Raw genomic sequence first — 22597 nt, forward strand, 5'->3', positions numbered from 1 at the left:
TGTTCAAATTCTTTAATATAGAAATAACTTAGCTTCTACTCCCTCGCCCATCTGACAGCCCTTCAATGAGTTAAACATGGCTTTAATATCAACACCCAGGTCATCCTTTCTCATTCCCAGTGGTTTATATAATCCATATATGATAAGGTTTATAGGTCTTTTTCTTTCCTGGCTATGATTCTCAGCTTATTATGTCAATGTACCTCTTAAAAAATATATACACAAGAACAATTGGATATGAAATAGGATGAGATTAAACTGACATACAATGAAGTAGGAATCTTTATCTCTCTAGATTATAGCTATGTTTTGTTTGATGCCAAGTCCTTGGTCAAGAAGATAACCCCAATCACCACACTGTATTTAGAAGAAAACAGGATCAGCTTTAAGCAGTAGTAATAATATTTTACTACCCTATTTGCAGAAATGCATTGCAATAAAAAGTTGGTGCAGCTAGGATTTTGTCAACAGATTTCTTAAAAAAATTTGAGTATCGGTGCTGTTTTGCTATAGTAATACTTACGAGGGATATCATTGTTAATGTGATTTGATATGCAATAACAACTTCATCAAAATATATAATCTTATTACCCACAATTTTAAAGATTTTTTAAGATGATTTTTGTATAATTAGATTACCTGGTACCATAATCCACAACCACCCAATCTTTTGCAGTTCCTGTGATAGCATCATGATGCTGAAACAGTCCCAAATTCCTTCTGGCTTCTGTCAGTGCCGTGTAAAGCGATGATGAGAGAAATTTATTTATCTTGTATTTGTGAGCTTGTCTCAGGGCGAAATAGTAAAGAATTTCAGCAGCCCTAATTGCATAAAAGTCATATTTTTATTTTAAAACAAACACTTAACTTATAATCTAAAACATGTGACATCAATACTTTTCAAATTTTTTAATCCATAATTGCAGTACAAGCAATTTATGAAAAAGATATTGGTAATAATAATTCACATAAAATGACCAGTGTATCCATATAACACATTTGCATTCTCAATCATCAAAGAATACCATGTCTACACTGGTATCAGGGGTCCTTGTTCTAGATGATCCTGGAAAATAAGCCAGTACCTGTTGGCAGCAAGACAGGCTTATTTATGTATCACATAATGAAAAAATACCTGAAAAATTGGATAAATTTCTCTGCCCTTTCTTCTTTCCAAGAGCAACACACACACAGACCATGAACATCATAATGTCATTTACTCTCACATATATACAGTAAGAGACATGAAAAAGAAAGGCATAGTTGGTGAATGGGACACTCAGAGGAGAGGAGAGAAGAGGCAGAAAATAATGGCCCAAGAACAGCTCAGGGGCAAGGGTTAGTTTCAGTTTTGAATGGTAACATATAACAAACATGGAGAATTTAACAATACAAACTGAAAAATGATAAACAGGATGTCAGCTGGGCATGGTGGCTTATGCCTGTAATCCTAGCATCTTGTGAGACCAAGGCAGGAAAATCACTTGAACTCAGGAGTTCAAGACCAGCCTGGAGGACATAGCAAGACTGTATCTTAGCCAGGTGTGGTGACATGCACCTATAGTCCTAGCTACTCATAAGGCTGAGGTGGGAGGATCACTTAAGCCCAGGAGTTTGAGGCTGCAGTGAACTGGGATCACACTACTATATGCCAGCCTGGGCAACAGAGAAAGACTTTGTCTCTTAAAAAAAAAAAATATTCCTGGCTTTAAAAGGAGTACATATGCATATCCAGATATCCTAAAATGTTAAAAGGAAGATTTGGGAAATACTGTCTTCCCTATACTTTTATATTTTATCCACATTTTACAAATGAACAGAGGGATGAAACATTACTATTTTCAGACAAACTTATGTATAAATTAATACATTTGCAAAGTCACAACTATTATATGGTTTTTTGGTTTTAATGCAGCAGAATTTTCCAAATATATTACTAGCAGTAACCACAATGTCTTGAATACGTTCAATAAATGAAGATAAACCAATATTCTTTTTCCCACTAAAAAATACTTGACACTTAAAAATCACTAATTCAGTGGTCCAAAAGGATCTCTACATTATTGAGAATATACTTCACTTTATAACAGAAAAGTTTAAAATAGTATAAGAGATAACTGGTTGATATTCTGTAGGGTAAGAATGGATAAACACTATAATATGTAAACATTATTTTAAATTTAATAAGATATATTCCATTACCTCAAGCAGTTATTTCTTTGTGTTAGAAACATTCCAATTCTACTTTTAGTTATTTTGAAACACATAAATGATGAATATACAAACTATTATGATTATATACTGTATGCTTATATCAAAATATCACATATACTCCATAAATATGTACAACTAATATGTATCTATAATAATGAAAATAATTTTTTTAAATGAGATATATTTTTTGGGCATATTACAAGTAACAGTAAAAGGTTAGGCTTTTGAAATAGTAATATTTAATAGCAGCACAATATTAATAAAAAAACACTACCATATAAAAAAAAACTCTTAAGAAAATTCATAATTTTTAATAAAAAGCCTTTCCAAAATGTAATCAATGTCCACTAGTATATAAAAGAGAGTAAGTACAATCTAACTCAAACATCAAGATTCAACATGAAAAGGAATTACTTTAGTGGTCTATACATAGAGAAAGCCTTGGGGGCCTCTGGAGTAGCTTAACTTTATCAACAATCAGCCTCTGTTATTTAGGACCATGCTCTCCATTATGATAGCCATAGCCACACATGGCTATTGACATTTAAATTAATTAAAATTAAATGGGCACATTTCAAGTGCTCAATAGTCACATGTGCCTAATGACTACCATATTGGACAGTGCAGAAATAGAACCTATCACAATAGAACATTGTATCAGTGATTGAAAGGTCTCCTGGATAGTGTCAGTTAAGTGTTTTTATGTTTTCTACAGACTTTTCTGTCTTCTCTGTATCCATTTACATGTTCAATCATTGTCTGCCCCACCAGTCATCATTTTTTCAAATGCTGTTCTATGCAGATAACTGTGCCTATAGAAATGTGCTTCAAATAAGTATGTAAGAACTGAGATGAAACCTAGTCTAAACTTCTCCGACATACAAAATACATTAGTTTTGGATTGTGAACTTTGAAGCTCATATTTCAATGCTGGGAGGCCCTATTTGCTTCTTTGATGCTCACCTATGTTTCCAATGAGAAGCCCATCAGATTACTAGCCTGCAGACACTCATGATGATGTCAATGAATATTAATATGGTGTGCAAATAACATAGGAAAATTAATTAGAAAAATACAAAATGCAGAATACAACTCCTTAAAAATCTAATTAAATAAACTATTTTTTCTTCCAGAACAAAAACCTATGTAATAATTTGATTATAGTTTGGAGACGTATTTCTGACTGCATTAAAATTTCACAATTACATTAAGTGCTTAATTAGAGCTTAACACTACATAATGTACTACACGAATGATATATATTATGAAAAACTACAAAAGGTTATGATAATATAAAGAAAGTGAAGAAATAGATGTAGCTACAGAAAGGTAAAAGTACCTTAAATGAGATTCCATGATTCTATCCATTCGTTTGTAAAAGGGTCTGGATGTAAAATAGCCACTCCAATAATGATCATCTCGATCAGCATAAGTGAAAAAATCTCCACTTAGAACAGGGAACATCGATTGGCCCTTGTCTCTCTGAGTTTCATCTGCTTTATCCAGTGCATCAAAAAAATCTGATAAAGTTCCAAACTGTATCTAGTTTAAAAAAAAATGCACTTCAATTATTCATTCTACCTTAAAATTATTTACTTCTTACACTGTTAGGAAAAGTTAGTAATAAATACTTAAGATGTGTTTCCAAGTTAAGATGAACACATAGCTCAGATTTTGTAAAAATCAGAAGCAGAGAAGAAAATAATAGTGACTTTTTTTTTTTTTACTTGCATTAAGGTCCAAATTAAACTAAGGGAAAACTTATACACTTTAGCAGTTAAGAGAAGAGCATGTAGATCTACAAATCAGTGAATATGAAAACTCCTACATATCTCTAGAATTTCAAAGTGCAAAATAATTTGGGCATGGATTAATCCAGATAAATGAAAGATGAGGGCAGCAGCAAAATAAAAGACATATTAAAGTGTTCCAGAAGTCTAGAATAACAGTTTTATTAGCCATAAAGTCTAGAAGAATAATTTTGTTAGCCATAAGGTATTTCATATATCATACCCTCCTCTATCTCCCTTTCCCCCCAGTTGAGTTCTTGTGAAAAAGGGACTTTAAGAACAGCAGGTCATTTAAAAAAAAAAAATGGACTTACTCTACCAGTAGGTAACACTGAGTAGAAGTTAAATACAAAGAGTGATAAGAATGGCAAGTCTGCTGCTTAAACACACTGGTCTTTCCGACTAATTATTTAAATCAGCAGTAAGAAATTTGTTTTTATGAGTTCAAACTATTCTACAAATCAAAGACAAAAAGAAACACTATACCAAATCTTGTAAACAGATATTAAAAGGCAGTCCTGTCAAAATAAATAGATTATTTAACAGGGAATGTGTTCCTTTTAAAAGAAAGATGCTGATTTTGTTGTTTCCTACACACATACATACAACACAAACACACACACACACACAAATACAGATATTGCAAGTCATTTTGATTCAAGGTAGCAATAGTATAGGTTTGAATTCCATCTCTACCACTTATCTGACATGTGTTTTGAGCATATTACATAACTTCTCTGTCTATCCACATTACAGTGAATAGGGCTCTAAGTAAAAAGTTTACAACTGGCTGGGCACGGTGGCTCACACCTGTAATCCCGGCACTTTGGAAAGCTGAGGCGGGTGGATCACAAGGTTAGGAGATGGAGATCATCCTGGCTAACACAGTGAAACCCCATCTCTACTAAAAATACAAAAGAATTAGCCGGGCGTGCCTATAGTCCTGTAGTCCCAGCTACTTAGGAGGCTGAGGCAGGAGAATAGCGTGAACCCGGGACGCGGAGCCTGCAGTGAGCAGAGATCATGCCACTGCATTCCAGCCTGGACAACACATAAGAAAAATTACAAAAATAGTTAAATGATGATCAAATGGCAAAATGACTGTCTTGGCTATTCTATGTCAATTTTTCAGCCATCTGAACTGAGTTATTTACTTTTATTCTCCATTTCATTAAAAGAAAATAAATGTATGCTTCCAGTTCAGACAAAGTAACTTTAAGTATCCCATAAGAAACAGATATAACTAGATAAACTACAGAAAGAAAAAGCTCTGAAGACATTAAAGAACTAAAGCAGCCAGAACTTAAGGGACAAAAATGTTGGAGAGAAAGAAAATGCATTAAGGTGGACCCTATACTCTACCAAATTTTCATCTTGGGGTACTGGTCCAATTCCTGCACAAGACATAAAGGCCTAACAGAAAGCAATGTCCTAGAAGAAGAAAATAATAAAATTTAGTATCTGGTCATGAAAAAACACTCTGTAAAAGAAGAATATAAGGAAAATTCCATAATCTGATAAAGGAAACCTACAAAATTCTACAGCTAACATTATGACCCATGAATGTTTTCTCTCTTAGAAAATTATGTCTGCTTTCACCACACCTACTCAACATTACACTAGAGGACACAGCCATCGTACATGGTAAGAAAATAAATTGAAAGATTTAAAGTTTTGGAAAGGAAGACATAAATATGCCATTATTCATACATAGGAAATCCATGAAGAATCCACAAATATAATAAATAAATTTAACAAAGTTACTGGATACAAGACTAAAATGCAAAAGTCAATTGCATTAATACACAAAATACACCATGTTAATCGATTAGATGGCCCAATAATTGTAGTTATTTGTGCTCAAATTAAAACAAAGATTCAATGCAATCCCAATCAAAATCCCCTTCAATTTTTTTTTGTTTGTTTTGGTAGAAATTTAAAAGATGACCTAAACCTATGTAGAAATACAAAGGACTAACAGTAACCAATGCAATCTTGGGAAAGAGAACAAAACTAGAAGACTTTTACTATCAGATATTAAAACCTATTACAAAACTGTAGTATTAATAATTAAGACAGTGTGAGATGAGACAAATAGACCAATAAAAGTGAACAGAGAGTGTAGACACAGACCCACACACAAATGCAGTCTCATTCATGATTAATGACAAAGATGGCACTGTGGTGCTGTGGAAGAAAGTATGGTCTTTTCAATAAACGGTGCTGGATATCTATATAAGCCAAAATGTATCTTGATCCCTACCCTCACACAATTCATAGCAATCCATTTCAGATAGATTATAGACCTGAATGTTGAAGGCAAGACAATAAAGCTTCTGGAGGATAGCTTCATAAGAATGTAGCTTCACAACCACATGATAAACAAAAAATTTTTAAACAGAACAAGTTCTAAACATAAAGAAAAATAGTTATATTTAATTAATTAAAATTAAAAATTTCTGTCCATCAAAAGACAGCATGAGAAAGTGAAAATGCAGGCTACATAGTAGGAGACAACACTTGCATATATTTTACATGAAAAAAGATAGAATTCAAAATGTACCAAAGAGCTATAAACAGTAAGAAAAAGACAGACAACCCAATTTAATTAAAAAATCATCAAAAGACTTAAATAGGTACTTCACAAATGAGGATACCTAAATGGCAATAAACATATGAAAAGAGGCTCAACCTCATTAACCACGGGAGAAATAAAAAATAAAACCATCCCATCTATCAAAAGGATAAAAATAGAAAACAAAAATCCTGACAATACAAACTAAGAAAGGGTGTGGAACAACTGAAACTCTTATACAACACAACAACTGATGCATCTATTTTGGAATAGTTTGACAATATATACTAAAGCTGAACATGTGCTTTACTAGGATCATGTGCCTATGATCCTAGTTCATAATCTGATAAAAATTCAGCTGTAACGATCCTGAATAAACTTGATATTTTATTAGGTTTATTTATCTATTTGATATTACCTAGGTTTGTTTAATAAACTTGAATTCTTACTAAACTATGGTTTACCATCAGCTTTCAAATTTCCTAAACAGTAACATCACTTCCTTTCTATAGTATTTTCACATATGTTCTACTTTTACAGGTCAATATGCAAAATGATAAACATGCTGAATAATTAATCTTCTTATGTAGAGTCTCTAACACACATTAAAAAAAAAGACATAGACTATTGCCCCAATACAAAGAAATGATAAATGTTTGAAGTGGTAGATATCCTAAATACCCTGATTTGATCATTATACATTCTCTGCATGTATCAAAATTCATAGGTGTCCCATAAATATACACAATTATGTATCAACAAAAAATCAATTTTGTAATTAAAAAACTTATTGATCAAATGCAATATATGACTATTGCTTGAATTTTGACTCAAACAAATTGTATGTTAAAAGAATTGTTTTTTATGAGATGAGGAAAATCTGAATCTGCCCAGATATGTATCATGAAATTATTGCTAGTTTTTTAGGTGTGATAATGGTATTACGGTTATATTTTTAAACAGAAACTTTATAATTTAGAGATACATACTGAAACCTTTACAGATGAAACTACATGAAATCTGAGATTGGTTTCAATATAATCCTGTGGGGAGGAGTGAGACAGCAGTGGGGCATGGCTGAAACAAAAGTGGTCTTGAGTTGAAGAATGTTGTAGCTGAGTCATGGATATGGGGAGAAAGGGAACAATTTTTGCTATTTTCAGAACTTTACAGTACATTTTAAATTTTCCATAAGAAAAAAAAAGAGTAAGAACCATAGGCAAATGATTAATTTTAGAAGTCTTCTCACTTAAAAAAAAAATGCTAGTGTATTCTCTGGACATAGGACATTTGTTTGCAAAATTCATGACGTGTTCATCTGCATCTGCCAGTCATGCTACTAAATCACAAGGATGCAGCTGTCAGAGAGAAATAACAGACTTTCAACGTTGGTTAAAGAAAAAACAACAAAAACAGGGCGTCCCTGAAGACTAAATATCACAACTATTTTCAATCACATAATTTTCAATCACATAAAAGTAAATTCCTCTTTAATCCTCAAGCAGTGGTAGGAACGAGACAGCTTTAGATATGGAACTATAGCATATAATAATTTTCTTCCTAATGGATTATACTTTTACACAATAATTATATATTCTAAGAAGCACTGTGATGTAGGACAAAGAAGCTAAGGATTTCTGTTTATAGTCTCATTTAATAATAAAGGCTCAACTTCAAATATGGAATCATAAATATTTTCTCCTTACCTTAACTTTAAACTTGGACTGAGAATTCATATAATCAAAAAGCTGCTGATAATTCTTAAACTGTAAATCCCATTCTGTGTATTCACAGTAGCGGAAATCATCTCCTAGTGGAGCCAAGAGAACTTTGGTACGAAAAAGCTTTGACTTCTTTCGGTACTGATCTAGTAGCATTTGAGCCCTAAAACAAAACAAAACAAAACAAAACAAAACAAAAAAAACCCAGAAAATATAAATTTGACTAAGAAAAACTGAATGTGACAACTGATTAAAAAGGAAATAACCAAATTCAAAAGTATATTAAAAGAAATTATTGTATATTGTATTTATCTGCAAAGTTAGTATAATTTAAAGACAGATTTTTTAAAAAAACTATCATACTAATTTTCATTATCCTTTAAAAATATTCATAAATTCTTATCAGTAGGAAAAACTCATAGGTTTCCAATGAATTATCTTTGGAGAAATATGGTCATATACCAACTTGGCATATAATAAATGGGATACCAATGACTTCCTAAAGCCCAGTCACAGAGATTGAATACCAGATAGCACATGTGTTAAAATAATTTATCTAGTAAGACAATAAGGATTTCCCACATATACAGACTTTGAAGTTTGCTTTGTCTTAATATTCCTTTCTGTAATCTAAAATTATCTGATTAAACACAGAAAAAGGTGTACTTTGAACAAAACCAAAAGAGAATAAATGTTAATCTATAACATTTTATAGAGTCATATTTTCTCTTCTAAAGAAAAAAAAAATCAACACACTTGTCACCTGCCACCAATAATCTGAGTATTTGTCACAGATTTTCAATACTGACCATCAGATAAGGATTAGGAGTTGAATTAGCTATTTTGGTTTCTACTTCTCTGGACTCTAACCAATAGCTTGATGGAATAGCTTTTATATTTCATATTCTATTATAGTATTCTGCAGAATATCCTTCGGAAATCACTGAATTAGGGCATCATTTAAGAAAGTCTGAGAATACAAACTAAGAGAAAGGGCTTGTGAAAATGAAATTATACAAGTGGATGAACCCAGAGCAGTTCACAATGTTTACAAAGACAAAGCTTAAGAAACTAGTGATTAAATGACAAGTATTTTTATACTTAGTATTCCAATTTTCACTTCAAGAATCATCCAAAAGTAAATTCTAATTCACAATATAAAAACTTATGAAAGTATTTCAAAGAACACCAATGATGGAATGAAGCATTTTATAAAAATTAAAAACATTTAACTAAATCTCATATGGTCCTTTTTACATTTATAATCTCTGAAAATGCATTGCAAATATAAAATTTTAGCAGCAACATAATACCTTGGTGAGCAAAATATAACCACAGTGTCCTTATGTAACATATAATGCTTAGTTTTCTGACATTAGCACATTACTTTATCTTTACTAGTAATTTGCTAACATTCCACATTTGCCAAAACACTTTCAGGTTACTTATAATAAAAAATACATGAAGAATGAGATTCCACACAGAAAGAAGGCTACCAAAAAAAAAATGAGAAAAAAAAAATCAAATATATAAATCATAGATACAAGACAAAATTGAGCTCCAACTAGATTTCCTAGGCAGCCAGCATAAAAAAGGGTTTACTATCAGATATGCAATATCTTGTATTATATACATGTAAAACACATATAGAGAAAAGAAATCACAAACGTCAATGGCATGCCTTTAACACTTCACATCTATCCTAACTCTCAAGCCTGTCCAGAAAGTGTCAACACTGGGAAACCCAAGTAACCAGCCTGTAATGCCTGGCAGGAAGAAGACACTCACTAAATATATGGTGAACCAATAACAAATCAATTGACTCAACATCACATTTGAAAACATACAGATGCAATTTATTCCTGATTTATTTTACCAGGTAAGAAATGTCAACTTAACTGTAACCAAGAAAAAGAAAATACCTAAAACATCAAATCATGTGACAGTCAATAGAAAAGGCCAACTTAAAATATATAGTACTTGACCAAAAATGAACTTGACTAAGAATGATATTTCTTTACTTGCAAAGTAGAAAAACCTGCTGAGCCGGACATATCAAAAGATGTCATCTGCACATTATAGTTAAATTTCATTTTCTTTGGGACATTAAAAAGTTGAACAGGGCTAGTAGGCATGGTGGCTCATACTTGTAATGCCAGCACCTTGGGAGGGTGAGGCAGGAGGATCATTTGACCCCAGGAGTTCGAGACCATCCTGGGCAACACAGGGAGACCTCATCTCTACAAAATTTTTTAAAACAATTAGTCGAGCATGGTGGCATGTACCTGTGGTCCCAGCTACTCAGGAGGCTGAGGTGGGAGAACTGCGTGAGCCCAGATGATGGAGGCTGCAGTGAGCTATTGTGTCACTGTACTTCAGCCTGGGTGACAGAAAGAGAATCTGTCTCAAAAAAAGTGGGGGGCTTGAAAGCGGCCAATGAGCTGGAATGCCTATGTTTTATCTCAGTTTATCATCAGGTCGAAAACAAGGTGATATATGGATCTGAGTTAACCAGTAGAGTTAACATTTCAAGACTTGTAAGAAGTTTGTTTATTTATTTATTTTAGAGAAGTCTTGCTCTGTCACCCAGGCTGGAGTGCAGTAGGGCGATCTTGCTGCAAGCTCCACCTCCCGGGTTCTAGTAATTCTCCTGCCTCAGCCTCCCAAGTAGCTGGGATTACAGGTGCACGCCGCCATGCCTGGCTAATTTTTTTGTATTTTAGTAGAGACGGGGTTTTACCATGTTGCCCAGGCTGGTCTTGAATTCCTGAGCTCAGACAATCCACCCACCTTGGCCTCCCAAAGTGCTAGGATTACAGGCATGAGCCACTGCGCCTGGCCAAGAAGTTAAAAAAGAAAAAATCTCTAAGTATTATATAGACTCATTCATTCAACAGTATGCCCCCAGGTGCCTGGAAATCACTTTCAGAACCACTGGAACTAACTGAGCACAAGGTATCATCCTGAAGGACAACTGTTGAAAGGTTAGATGACATAACAAAAGGATTATTTAAAAAGCCTTCTTTTCCTCAATAATGTGCCTCAGGTAGTCTCAGCAGCAACTCCCCCACCCCCCAAAAAAATAACAAAGGGCTCACAATACTATGAATGCACTGGGACTCCCCAGCTGAAACATCTGGTTCACTTGTAAGAACTTCCCCATCCCTGGTCACCTGAGCAGAGAGTAGTGTAAATACCTGTAAATATAAACAGCTATTTGCCCACCTACACAGGCCAGGATGCCCCCACACTCAACCCTTCCTTTTCATTACCCTTCTGCCACACAATATACTGGCTTATTCTCTTATGCCTACTTAGCGCAACCCTAACTAGAAAGCAGGTTTTTCTGAATTCCTCACTGGTTCTCATGGCTGTAGGAACCAAGAAAATGAAACCAAGTCAATCCGTAACCTTGGGTAGTTTTTCTAAACAACTATTAAAGTCAGATTTTGATAGAAGGGCTCCATGACTTTAAGAAGGCTGCCATGCTAAAACACCTTCATGTCTGCCACAGCGAAAGGCTCACAAAGAGTATCTTCTTTGTGATTCTAAGGACTCATTGAAGGTAAAAGATCTCATTTCACCTTCTTCCTAACACACATTTTTTTTAAGTGACTTCTCTTTTTAAAATAAGCTGATTTAATAGTGCAAAAATTTATTTATTTAATTTATTTAATGGGCTGTATTATTTTCCTAGCAGAGTTTAGTGTTTTTATATTACACCACAATGTTTTATTTTAATACACTAATTTTTAAGTGAAGAAATTAAACTTAAAAGTACCAATATTAGAAACTACATGTAAGTTGGTTTAATGAGATGCTTCCATCATTAGCACAATTTTCTTCTAAAGAAATGATTCATACCTTTGATTTTTATTTAAATGTATTTAAGTATAAATATTCCTAATTAAAGTTTACTATAAGTCAAAAACATCAGAATGATGCAAAGATGTGTATACACCAGAGCTGGGAAGCATTCACTACTATTGAAATTGTTATTAAGGGAACAGATAATTACATTCTTTATGTGTTCCATTTCAATAAATGTGTTTTTGCAGTTGAATTGCTTTTCTTACCAATTTGTACAATAGGGACCAGAAGTTTTATTATCAACAAAAGTATATGAAATCAATCAAACACAGTAGAAGGCTTTTATAATGAGGGCAAAGGAGATGGTAATAATAGTGTATTATAGGTTATCCACTGTATATTGATCCAGTATTGTTCACTTTCCATTAAAATGTAACACATAACAGGCATAGTCAAGGCTCTGGCATTTTTAAGTTGCTTTAGATCTGGTTTGAATGAATACTTCAAATGAGGATAATGTTGGCTACTGAAGCCCATTTGTTCAACCCTTCAGCAACTAGCAGCTGAGTGGCTACTTTATTCAAGACGATGTCTTATGAAATACGCATTTTCATACCTGCTTTGGACATTTCCAGGATGTATTGTTTCTGGGGGGACTCCCCAGGGACAACCAAATCTGCCTCCAGGAAGCCGTTTAAAATCAAACTGGCAGCATATTTTAGGATCAGGTCCACAAGTGTGAGGGATGTCATAGCTGTAGAAGGGCATCATGTGGCATAAAATATCTGTGACAGATCCCAGATCTAAAATAAAGAGCCAACACACAAACCTGCATTTATAAAATCTATTTTCCCAAAAAATATTCAAAATGTCATTACTTTACACAAAGTATGCTGATTTAGCTCTATTCTAAATCAGCAGCCCCTTTAACTTCCATAACACATACCCCAGCGCCATTTAATGGCCACCTGTCTGAAGGAAGATACTCACACATCTCAGTCTCTATCTACCTTTTCTATCTAAGCATAGCAGAGACAGGAAAGCCCCACCATGAACCAGCACCAGCTGACCTGGAGGGATACAAACTGAACAGTAGTAAAAGTTACAACTGGCTCATCCAAAACCACGTCCATCCCTAGCTGCCAGTTCCTGCCATATCTGTTCCCAATTCAGGTAACAGGATTCACTGAGAGATACCATGATATTAGCTGCAGAGACGGGGTGAGAAGAAGAGAGTAAAAAAGGGATGGAAGAACAAAGGAAGAAGTGTGGAACATAGACTTATAAAAACACTGGGGAAATTCGCTCTTGGAGAAAATTTCCTCTTATGGTGAGGAGAGGATGTACAACCCAGAAGAATCTACAATCTCGCCCCATGTTTACCAAGAATAAGTTAGTCAATGGAACTTTTTACCAACGAAGAAGCACAGGAAAAGAAAAAGTAATTTTCAGAAAGTGAAACAAAAATAAAAACAAAACAAATAAGATATGGAAAATGAGCTCTGATTCCTGATGCAGAATTACTTTTAATTAAAATTACAATGTTATCACATGTTGATACCACTGGCCTGGAGAGGTGAGAAGCCTATCAACAAGTGAGACTGGAGGACCTAACTAGTAGTTAAAAGCTATCTTTGTGAATATGACCCTGAGCTTTTAAATAACCTCCACCCTTTATTTATGTATGGATTTCCAATATTCAGCAATGAGTATGTATTGCTTATGTAACAGAAAGACAAAAAAAAATTTACATTTTTAATAAGTGAAAACAACTGCTTCATTAAGAACTGGAACACATGAACAAGCTCAACTTAATTTGAAAACATTTTTTAAAAAGCAACATGTTCAAATGTATCAGGTAAGTCCTAGAATATTCCAATTTTATCAACTTAGTTAAAATAATTAACCATTATTTTCCAAATTTAAAATTATTAAAATCTGTGTGTTTCAGTGCTGTCAGCTGTTTCACTGAATCATATTCAAAACTGTGACACTGTAGATGCTGGTCACTAATGCTTGCTATGAGCATACAGTCATCACAAAAGGTTGTCACAAACCCTAAAACTCTTCTCTCCTATGGATAAGGACATACTCCATACCCCACTAATTCTCCTTATGCTCTACTCTTTTGTAGCTAATTTACATACTTAATTTTATCTGCTACATTTGGCTGTATCTGTATTTTATCAAATTAGACTGGAATTTCCCTATAAGCAAGGATGTTTTCAATATTTCTTCCTAGCACAATATTTAAATATTAAATTTAAGCACTAAAATATTTAAGTACTCAATAATTTCTTACTAACTGATATTTATGGACAATTGTTTAGGTAGGGATTCTTCAAATTAACGGTTCTTTGTTTTTCAAATGAGTATGCTCCTTAGCATTTGATCAAACTACACAGAATGCAATCCCCTACAAGTTCTTGTTCTCCCTACAGGTTTAATTTTCTAGAATTAAGAAACTATATAGCCAATGCTTTCCTTACTGAAAAAACAGGAGTACATATAAGAAAGTTACTGTCTAGATTTACAAACGATTTTTCTGAAACACTTAAGGGGTCTAGATTATACAAGAAAACAAGTATAATGTAATGCAGTAATTTCTCAAACACTGTTTTATAAACAAAATGTTTCTTTCAGATGAAATTTTACTGAGAACACAATGACACAGGTTAGGAGCCTGGGCTTCAGGAACTACACAGAACTAGATTCAAATCTCTGCTCTCTATGTATGACCTATATGATTTTTGGCAAATGGCTTCTCATATCTAAGCCTCCATTTCTTCACCATAAAAAAGTAGTAATATTAAAAATATTAAATGAGAATGAATATAAAGCAGAGGTAACATAATACATGGCCCATAATAAAGGCTTGATAAATAGAAAATAAGGTGGTCTGAATTAAATGGGGGTTGAGAAAGGCAAAGGCCTCCCAAGAGGCCTAGACCTTGTCTCCTCTCTCCTAATAAAGAACTGCAGAAGTATATCCTTAGAATGCCTGCGTGGCCACAGAACACACTGTGAAAACAGGTGGCATTTTGATATTAGGGCTGTTTTAGGAGGACAGGATTAAGGCTTTAAAAGGCAATTCTTACAAGATGTAGAGACAAGAGAGACAGAAGGAAGGAAAACTGGCTGAATATAGGATACATGACTGGTATCAGTTCTAATGCATGTTCAAATTTGTGATAAAACATGTGCTTTCTAAAACAGAAGCAAGAGAAAGCATTATTGGCAAAATACTAACTCATATTTATCTACTTTCTTTAGTCATAAAAAGATTCTCCTATGCTCTATAAATATCTGCATTATTACTTAAAAGAATCTTGACACAGGTACATGGGAAAAATAATTACAAGAGTGAGTATCTTTACGTTACCTGATTTTTCAAGACTGGCAGAGAACAAAACCCACAGTGGCATGAGTTCATAACCCTTGTGAAACAGTATCTAGGACAAGTGGGATCAGCTTTCATCAAACCCTACATACCCCAATTCTGTCTCCAAAAAAACTCCAATGTTTTATGCTGTGCAAAGTGTTTTTTAACTGCATAATGAACTCTCTGGATAAGCATGTGAGAAAGTTCAGCACGGTTTAGAAGATAAGCCATTGTTGGTGAGTGTCCAAAGGGATCAATAGCCCAGCCGGACCGAGGTTTCACTCCTGTGGATAAAGATGATAAGTGTTATTTTTTTAACTGATAAATGAAATAAAAAGAAGTCATAACACATTCAGATTCATCAATGTTGTATAGTCTCCTAGAGATATCAGACCAAGGACCTACCCAGCATTATCCTCTGCCAAGTATTCCCAGCAAGATATCAGGAAGGGAGGGTTGTGCCACTGCCTATCCACATAGGCAGGAGATGCTCACTGAAATTAATCAGTTAGAGTTGAAATAAACACTGCCATCTTTTAGCCATTAACATCTTTTACCTATTATAAAGCCACTGCCATTAACTAGAGGTAGAGAATAAACAGGACCAGGGCCCTTCCTGGAAGGATCTCACAGTCCTGTGATCTGTGGAGCTGGATAACCCTGGAACTATTAGATGATAAAGAAAAGTAACGTAACTCATTTCAACTTACATTTCCCAACCCCAACATTAAGGATTTTTTAGTATGTCTTTTACACTTCACAAAAGCCCCAAATCATCTTATGATACAGTGGCAGAACTGGCCAAAATAATTATACCATATTTTATTAAATCTTAAGACATTATGAAGCTGGTGCTTTCACTCTGCCTTGAAAGGGGCCAGTGATTTCTCACAGCTGGCTCACACCAATAATGCAAACTACTGACTACAGATACATCTCAATTTCACAGAGGATAAAATGTAAAAATAAATAAATAAATAAAAATAAAAATAAAAAATGTACAGGTTAGAATTAATAAGACTGTTCATCTAGCATTATAAAAATCTGATGTTTTAATTATTTGGGATTCTCAAATAAACTGTCTACTTACAACTTAAAAATGGACATAAGTAATATTGCTGTGTGTGTTTTTTTCATTCAAACACCTTTTAAGCACCTTACCTAAGATGATGAAAGACCCCAGGGTTACAAAAACGAGTTAAATTAGATCTTGACTCTAGTTGCAGAGGCTGTCATTCGAATAAGTATAACACAAAGTAACACACAAGACAGCAAAGAGAACTTTGTAAACAATACTAAAGAAGAACACAGAGATGGGGAGCCAGTAACGGACAATAAGGAAAAGTCAGGATCTATAGGGGACCAAGAGTATATAATCAAAACTCAAAAAGACCGTATGTCAAAACTAAAAGAACTGACCACATAAGATTTCTGCATTTCACATATTTACATCCAAAAACTAAAAAGAAATATTGAACTCTATTTAGTAACTTTGGGTTTTGTGGTAGCATGGATTTAATAATTCTGAAGGTAGCTTTCATGTATTCTAAGACTGAACAAATGAGAACAAGGGAGCCAGGATTTTCACTGTAAGTAACTACAAATGTAGAAGACTGGAATGTACCCTATGATATTGCATTACAACAGGAAATATTGGTACTAACTTATGGTTTTTAGTAAAGAAATATAAAAATATAGATATAGGTATCTATATGCATATTCACAAACATACACAAATTTCCCAACTCAGTGCACTTGAAGAACCTAGATGCAATAAAACCTCAGTACCAATGACCACACCTTAGCTCCCAGATCTTGGCCTCTACATACCAATCATTTTACAAAGGAAGAAAAACCTTAAAGAAATAGCTTATTCCAAGGCTGAAGCCAGGAAAGTACATGATAAGCCTGGAATATATTCTTGTGTCATAAAGATACAGTCAAGGAATCATGGGAACATATTAAAATAACTCAGGAAAAGACCAAAGAGGCTTCCAATGGCCAAATCTGGGACAACTGAGGCATGAAAATAAATAATGCATCATAATCCACTGAATATTAACAATCTATGAGCCCATACTGATATAAATAAATAAACAGAAAATAAGACGGAAAGCTCTTCTCTTTAGTAGAATACCAACTAGCAATAATAGAAGAATTAGGAAATCATCAATGGACACTAAAACAAAAACATGAGAGTTGGCTGAGGAAAAGAATATTCACTCCCATTGTACCTCCCACAAATTAATTAGAAAGGGCAAAAATCTAACACAATGGAGAAACTTAGCAGACAAACCCTAACTAGTCGTTCCTATTATTACAAGCACTGGGACAGAGACATTACATGCCTCCTGATATGATGCAGTGAGGACAACGGGACATCACATTACTGCAGTGATACTGTAACTAGACAGACAAACAGGTAGATAGGCAGAATACATAAATAACTTGAATCCAATCATGAAGAAAGTGACAAAGTCAAATAGAATTTCTACAAAAGTGGCTCTACTCTTCAAAAATATAAAGATCAAGAAACCCAAAGAAAGACTAAGGAACAGTTTCAAATAAAAGGAAACTAAAGAGACATGACAACTAAATGCAATGTAGGACCATGGATTCCATTCTTGACTGGCTGGGGGAAAAAGCGGCTCTTATAAAAGACACGATTGAAATACTTGACAAAATCTGAATACAATCTGTGGACCAAACTGTCCTACTGTATCACTGTTAACATTCCTGATTTGATAACTTTATTCTATTTACATATAAAAGTGTCCTTATTTCTTAGGAAATACGCAATGAAGTATTTAGAGATAAGGGTACAGGGGACCTCCAACTTACTCTCAAATGATTCACAAAAATATACATATGAATCAATGTACAAGATACATGGGAGTCCTTCCCAAGTACTATGATGTCACCTTTATAAGTTAAAAATTACATCAAAAGTTACAAAATTAAAAAAAGGAGTACGTATTGTCCAAATAATGAGGACATAATAAGCTTACAAAAAAGATAAAAATCAGTATCAGACAGTATAGTGATGTTAAAGAGTTTATCGTGTCCATTCAATTTAACAATTATACCACATCACTGGTGATCTTTTCCACATCAAAACCATTGGATCCACAGGGGTAACAACCTAGCTGCAATGGAATAAAGAGTCACTGAGACTGAATAATGTAGAAAAGAGAGAGTGTAAACTATATTTTTAAAAACTTTGATATGAAAGCAGGTGAGAACAAGGGAGAGACTTAAAAAGGAACCCAGGGTCCTGCTAGAGTTTTTCTTGGCAATACTTGTTAAAAGGAGGGTAAGAGGCAAACTTAGGAAAAGGTACAATATAAGAAAAATCCAAAATTTTATAAAGGGGGCACATTTGCTAACAAAACTGGAAAGCTCATCAAAAAGATTTAATGCCTTCATGCAAGAATAAGATTATCAAAATATATAAAGACCACTGATATTTGACAAATCTGACAAAACAAGCAATGGGGAAAAGATTCCCTATTTAATAAACGGTGTTGGGAAAACTGGCTAGCCATATGCAGAAAATTGAATTTGGACCCCTTCTTTATACCTTAAACAAAAATTAACTCAAGATGGATTAAAGACTTAAACATAAGACCTAAAACCATGAAAACCCTAGAAGAAAACCTAGGCAATACCATTCAAGACACAGGCATGGGCAAAGACTTCATGACTAACACACCAAGAGCAATGACAACAAAAGCCAAAATTGACAAACGGGATCTAATTAAACTAAAGAGCTTCTACACAGCAAAAGAAACTATTATCAGAATGAAAAGGCAACCTACAGAATGGGAGAAAATTGTTGCAATCTAGCCATCTAACAAAGGACTAATATCTAGAATCTACAAGGAACTTAAACAAATTTACAAAAAAACAAACAACCCCATCAAAAAGTGGGCGAAGGATATGAACAGACACTTCTCAAAAGAAGACATTTATGCAGCCAACAAACATGAAAAAAACATCATCACTGGTCATTAGAGAAATACAAATCAAAACTACAATGAGATACCATCTCACCCCAGTTAGAATAGCAATCACTAAAAAGTCAGGAAACAATAGATGCAGGAGAGGATGTGGAGAAATAGGAATGCTTTTACACCGTTGGTTGGAGTGTAAATCAACCATTGTGGAAGACAGTGTGGTGATTCCTCAAGGATCTAGAACCAGAAATACCATCTGACACAGCAATCCCATTACTGGGTATATACCCAAAGGATTATAAATCATTCTACTATAAAGACACATGCACATGTATGTTTATTGCAGCACTATTCACAGTAGCAAAGACTTGGAACCATATGTATATGCATAATATAATAAAATAAAGAAAATATGGTGCATATACACCATGGAATATTATGCAGCCATAAAAACGGATTAGTTCATGTCCTTTGCAGGGATATGAATGAAGCTGGAAACCATAATTCTCAGCAAACTAATACAGGAACAGAAAACCAAACACCACATGTTCTCACTCATAAGTGAGAGTTGAACAATGAGAACACATGGACACAGAGAGGGGAACATGACACACAGGGGTGCATCAGGGGCTGGGAGGCTAGGGAAGGAATAGCATTGGAGAAATACCTAACACATATGACAGGTTGGTGGGTGCAGCAAACCACCATGGCACGTTGTATACCTATGTAACAAACCTGCATGTTATGCACATGTATCCCAGAACTTAAAGTATATTTTAAAAAAAGGCAACAATTCAAATAAAAAGAATGGGCAAAAGACTTAGAAACTTGAAAATAGGGTATACCACTGGCCAATAAGCACAACAAAACATACTCAGCATCATTAATCATCATGGAAGTGCAAGTTAAAATAACAGTGAAATATTACTACATACTAACTAGAATGGTTCTAAGAAAAAAGACTCACACACCAAACATTGGCAAAAATGTCCAACAACTAGAATTCGAATTCATTGTCAGTGGAATATAAAATAGTACAACCACTTTGAAAAACTCTTTCAAAGTTCACACAAGCTGTAACACACACTTATCCTAAAGCCCAGCAATTCTAGTGCTAGTACATATTTCATTCCAAGAGAATGAAAACATGCCCACAAAAAGACCTGTGCACAAATGTTTATTACAGTATGATTCACCGTAGCTTAAAAGTGAAAGCAACCCAAATGTTCAACAGGAAACTGGACTATCAATGGAATACTACCCAGTAATAAAAGGAAATGGATTACCAACATACACAACAAGAATGAATCTCAAAAACTTCATGCTGGTGACAGGATATAAGATCACTATACAAAACTCAATTGTATTTCTACATACTAGCAATGAATAATCCTAAAATGAAATTAAGAAATTAATGAACAATCCCATTTATAATGGCAGTAAAACAAACAAAATGCCTAGGAACATATTTAATAAAAAAAAGCACGGGACTTTTACACTGAAAGCTATAAAACACAGTTGAAAGAAATTAAAAATGATCTACTTACATGGAAAGCCATCCCATGTTGATATATCAGAAGATGTGACATTGTTAAAATGGCAATATTCACCCAGATTGACCTACAGATTTAATACAACCACTACCAAAATCCTAGCTGATATTTTTGCAGAGATTGATAAACTGGCCTAAAATTCGCATGGAAAAAACAAGTTCAAAAAAAGAACAAAGTTGGAGAACCCAGACTTCCCAATGTCAAGTTTACTTACTTACTTACCACAAGCTATACTAATCAAGACAGTATGGTACTGGCATAAATATAAGTCAAGGAAACAGAACTGAGAGTCCAGGAATAAATTCTCATAATTATGGTTAACTAACTGTTAAGAAGCGTGCCAGGACAATTCAGTGAGGAAAGAATCATCTTTCTCAACAAGTTGCATTGGAATAACTGGGTATCAACATGCAAAAAATAAATATGAAACTCTACCTCACATCATATACAAATATTAACTAAAAGTAGATCACTGACATAAATGTAAGAGCTAAAACCCTAAAACTATTTTTAAAACAGGAGTACATCTTCATAATTCGGGAATAAACAATGGTTTCTTACTATGGCATCAAAAGCACAAGAAACAGAAGAAAAACTTCCTCAAAATTAAAACTTGTGCATCAGAAGACACCTTCAAGAAAGTGAAGAAGACAACCACAGAATGAAAAAATAAATATGTAAGTCACTATCCAACAAAGAACTTTTATCCAGAATATATAAAAACAATTCTGGCCGGGCGCGGTGGCTCAAGCCTGTAATCCCAGCACTTTGGGAGGCCGAGACGGGCGGATCACGAGGTCAGGAGATCGAGACCATCCTGGCTAACACGGTGAAACCCCATCTCTACTAAAAAATACAAAAAACTAGCCGGGCGAGGTGGCGGGCGCCTGTAGTCCCAGCTACTCGGGAGGCTGAGGCAGGAGAATGGCATAAACCTGGGAGGCAGAGCTTGCAGTGAGCTGAGATCCGGCCACTGCACTCCAACCTGAGCGGCAGAGCGAGAGTCCGTCTCAAAAAAAAAAAAAAAAAAACCAATTCTAAGTCAATAAAAGACAAATAACTCTACTGAAAAACAGGAAAATAATTAGAATATATATTTATCCTTAAAAGATCTATAAGCAGCTGATATACACATGAAAAGATTCTTAGTGCCACTAGTCTTTAGGAAAATGCAAATCAATATCACAATGAGATTACCATTTCACACATATTAGAATGACTACAATAAAAAAGATAGACAGTAAAAAATGTTGGTGAAGTTTCGGAGAAAGTAGAAACCTCACACATTGCTGGTGGGAAGGTAGAATCATACTGCTCTTCTGGAAAAGTTTGACGGTTTCTCAAAATGCTAAACATTTTTACCATATAACCCAGCAATTCTACCCCTAGGAAGAAAGATAGATTCACACAAAAACCTTTAAACAAATGTGTATAACAGCATTATTCCTAGTAGCCAAAAAAGATACAACCTAAGTGCCCATCACCTGAATAAGGGATAAACACATGTGGTATATCCATACAACAGAGTATTATTCAGCTAATAAAAGGAATGAAGCACTGATATATGCTATAATACATGATGAGCCTTGAAAATAT

The 22597-nt window shown here is 34.2% G+C and overlaps 1 protein-coding gene across 3 annotated transcripts in view; it reads right to left on the reverse strand.

Annotated features, from left to right (window-relative positions):
• Positions 1-22597, reverse strand: part of LOC105471104 (mannosidase alpha class 2A member 1) — a 175574-nt gene that overhangs the window by 84706 nt on the left and 68271 nt on the right. For all 3 annotated transcript variants that reach the window (XM_071098627.1, XM_071098629.1, XM_071098628.1), the window contains exons 6-10: positions 15603-15776; positions 12727-12913; positions 8286-8463; positions 3554-3756; positions 640-822 (exon numbers count right to left, since the gene is read on the reverse strand). In XM_071098627.1, the coding sequence (XP_070954728.1) occupies positions 640-822; positions 3554-3756; positions 8286-8463; positions 12727-12913; positions 15603-15776 (925 nt within the window). The remainder of the gene's footprint in view (positions 1-639; positions 823-3553; positions 3757-8285; positions 8464-12726; positions 12914-15602; positions 15777-22597) is intronic.

The sequence above is a fragment of the Macaca nemestrina genome, chromosome 6 (assembly GCF_043159975.1).
Source record: "Macaca nemestrina isolate mMacNem1 chromosome 6, mMacNem.hap1, whole genome shotgun sequence".
In the NCBI taxonomy this organism is placed as follows: Eukaryota; Metazoa; Chordata; class Mammalia; order Primates; family Cercopithecidae; genus Macaca; species Macaca nemestrina.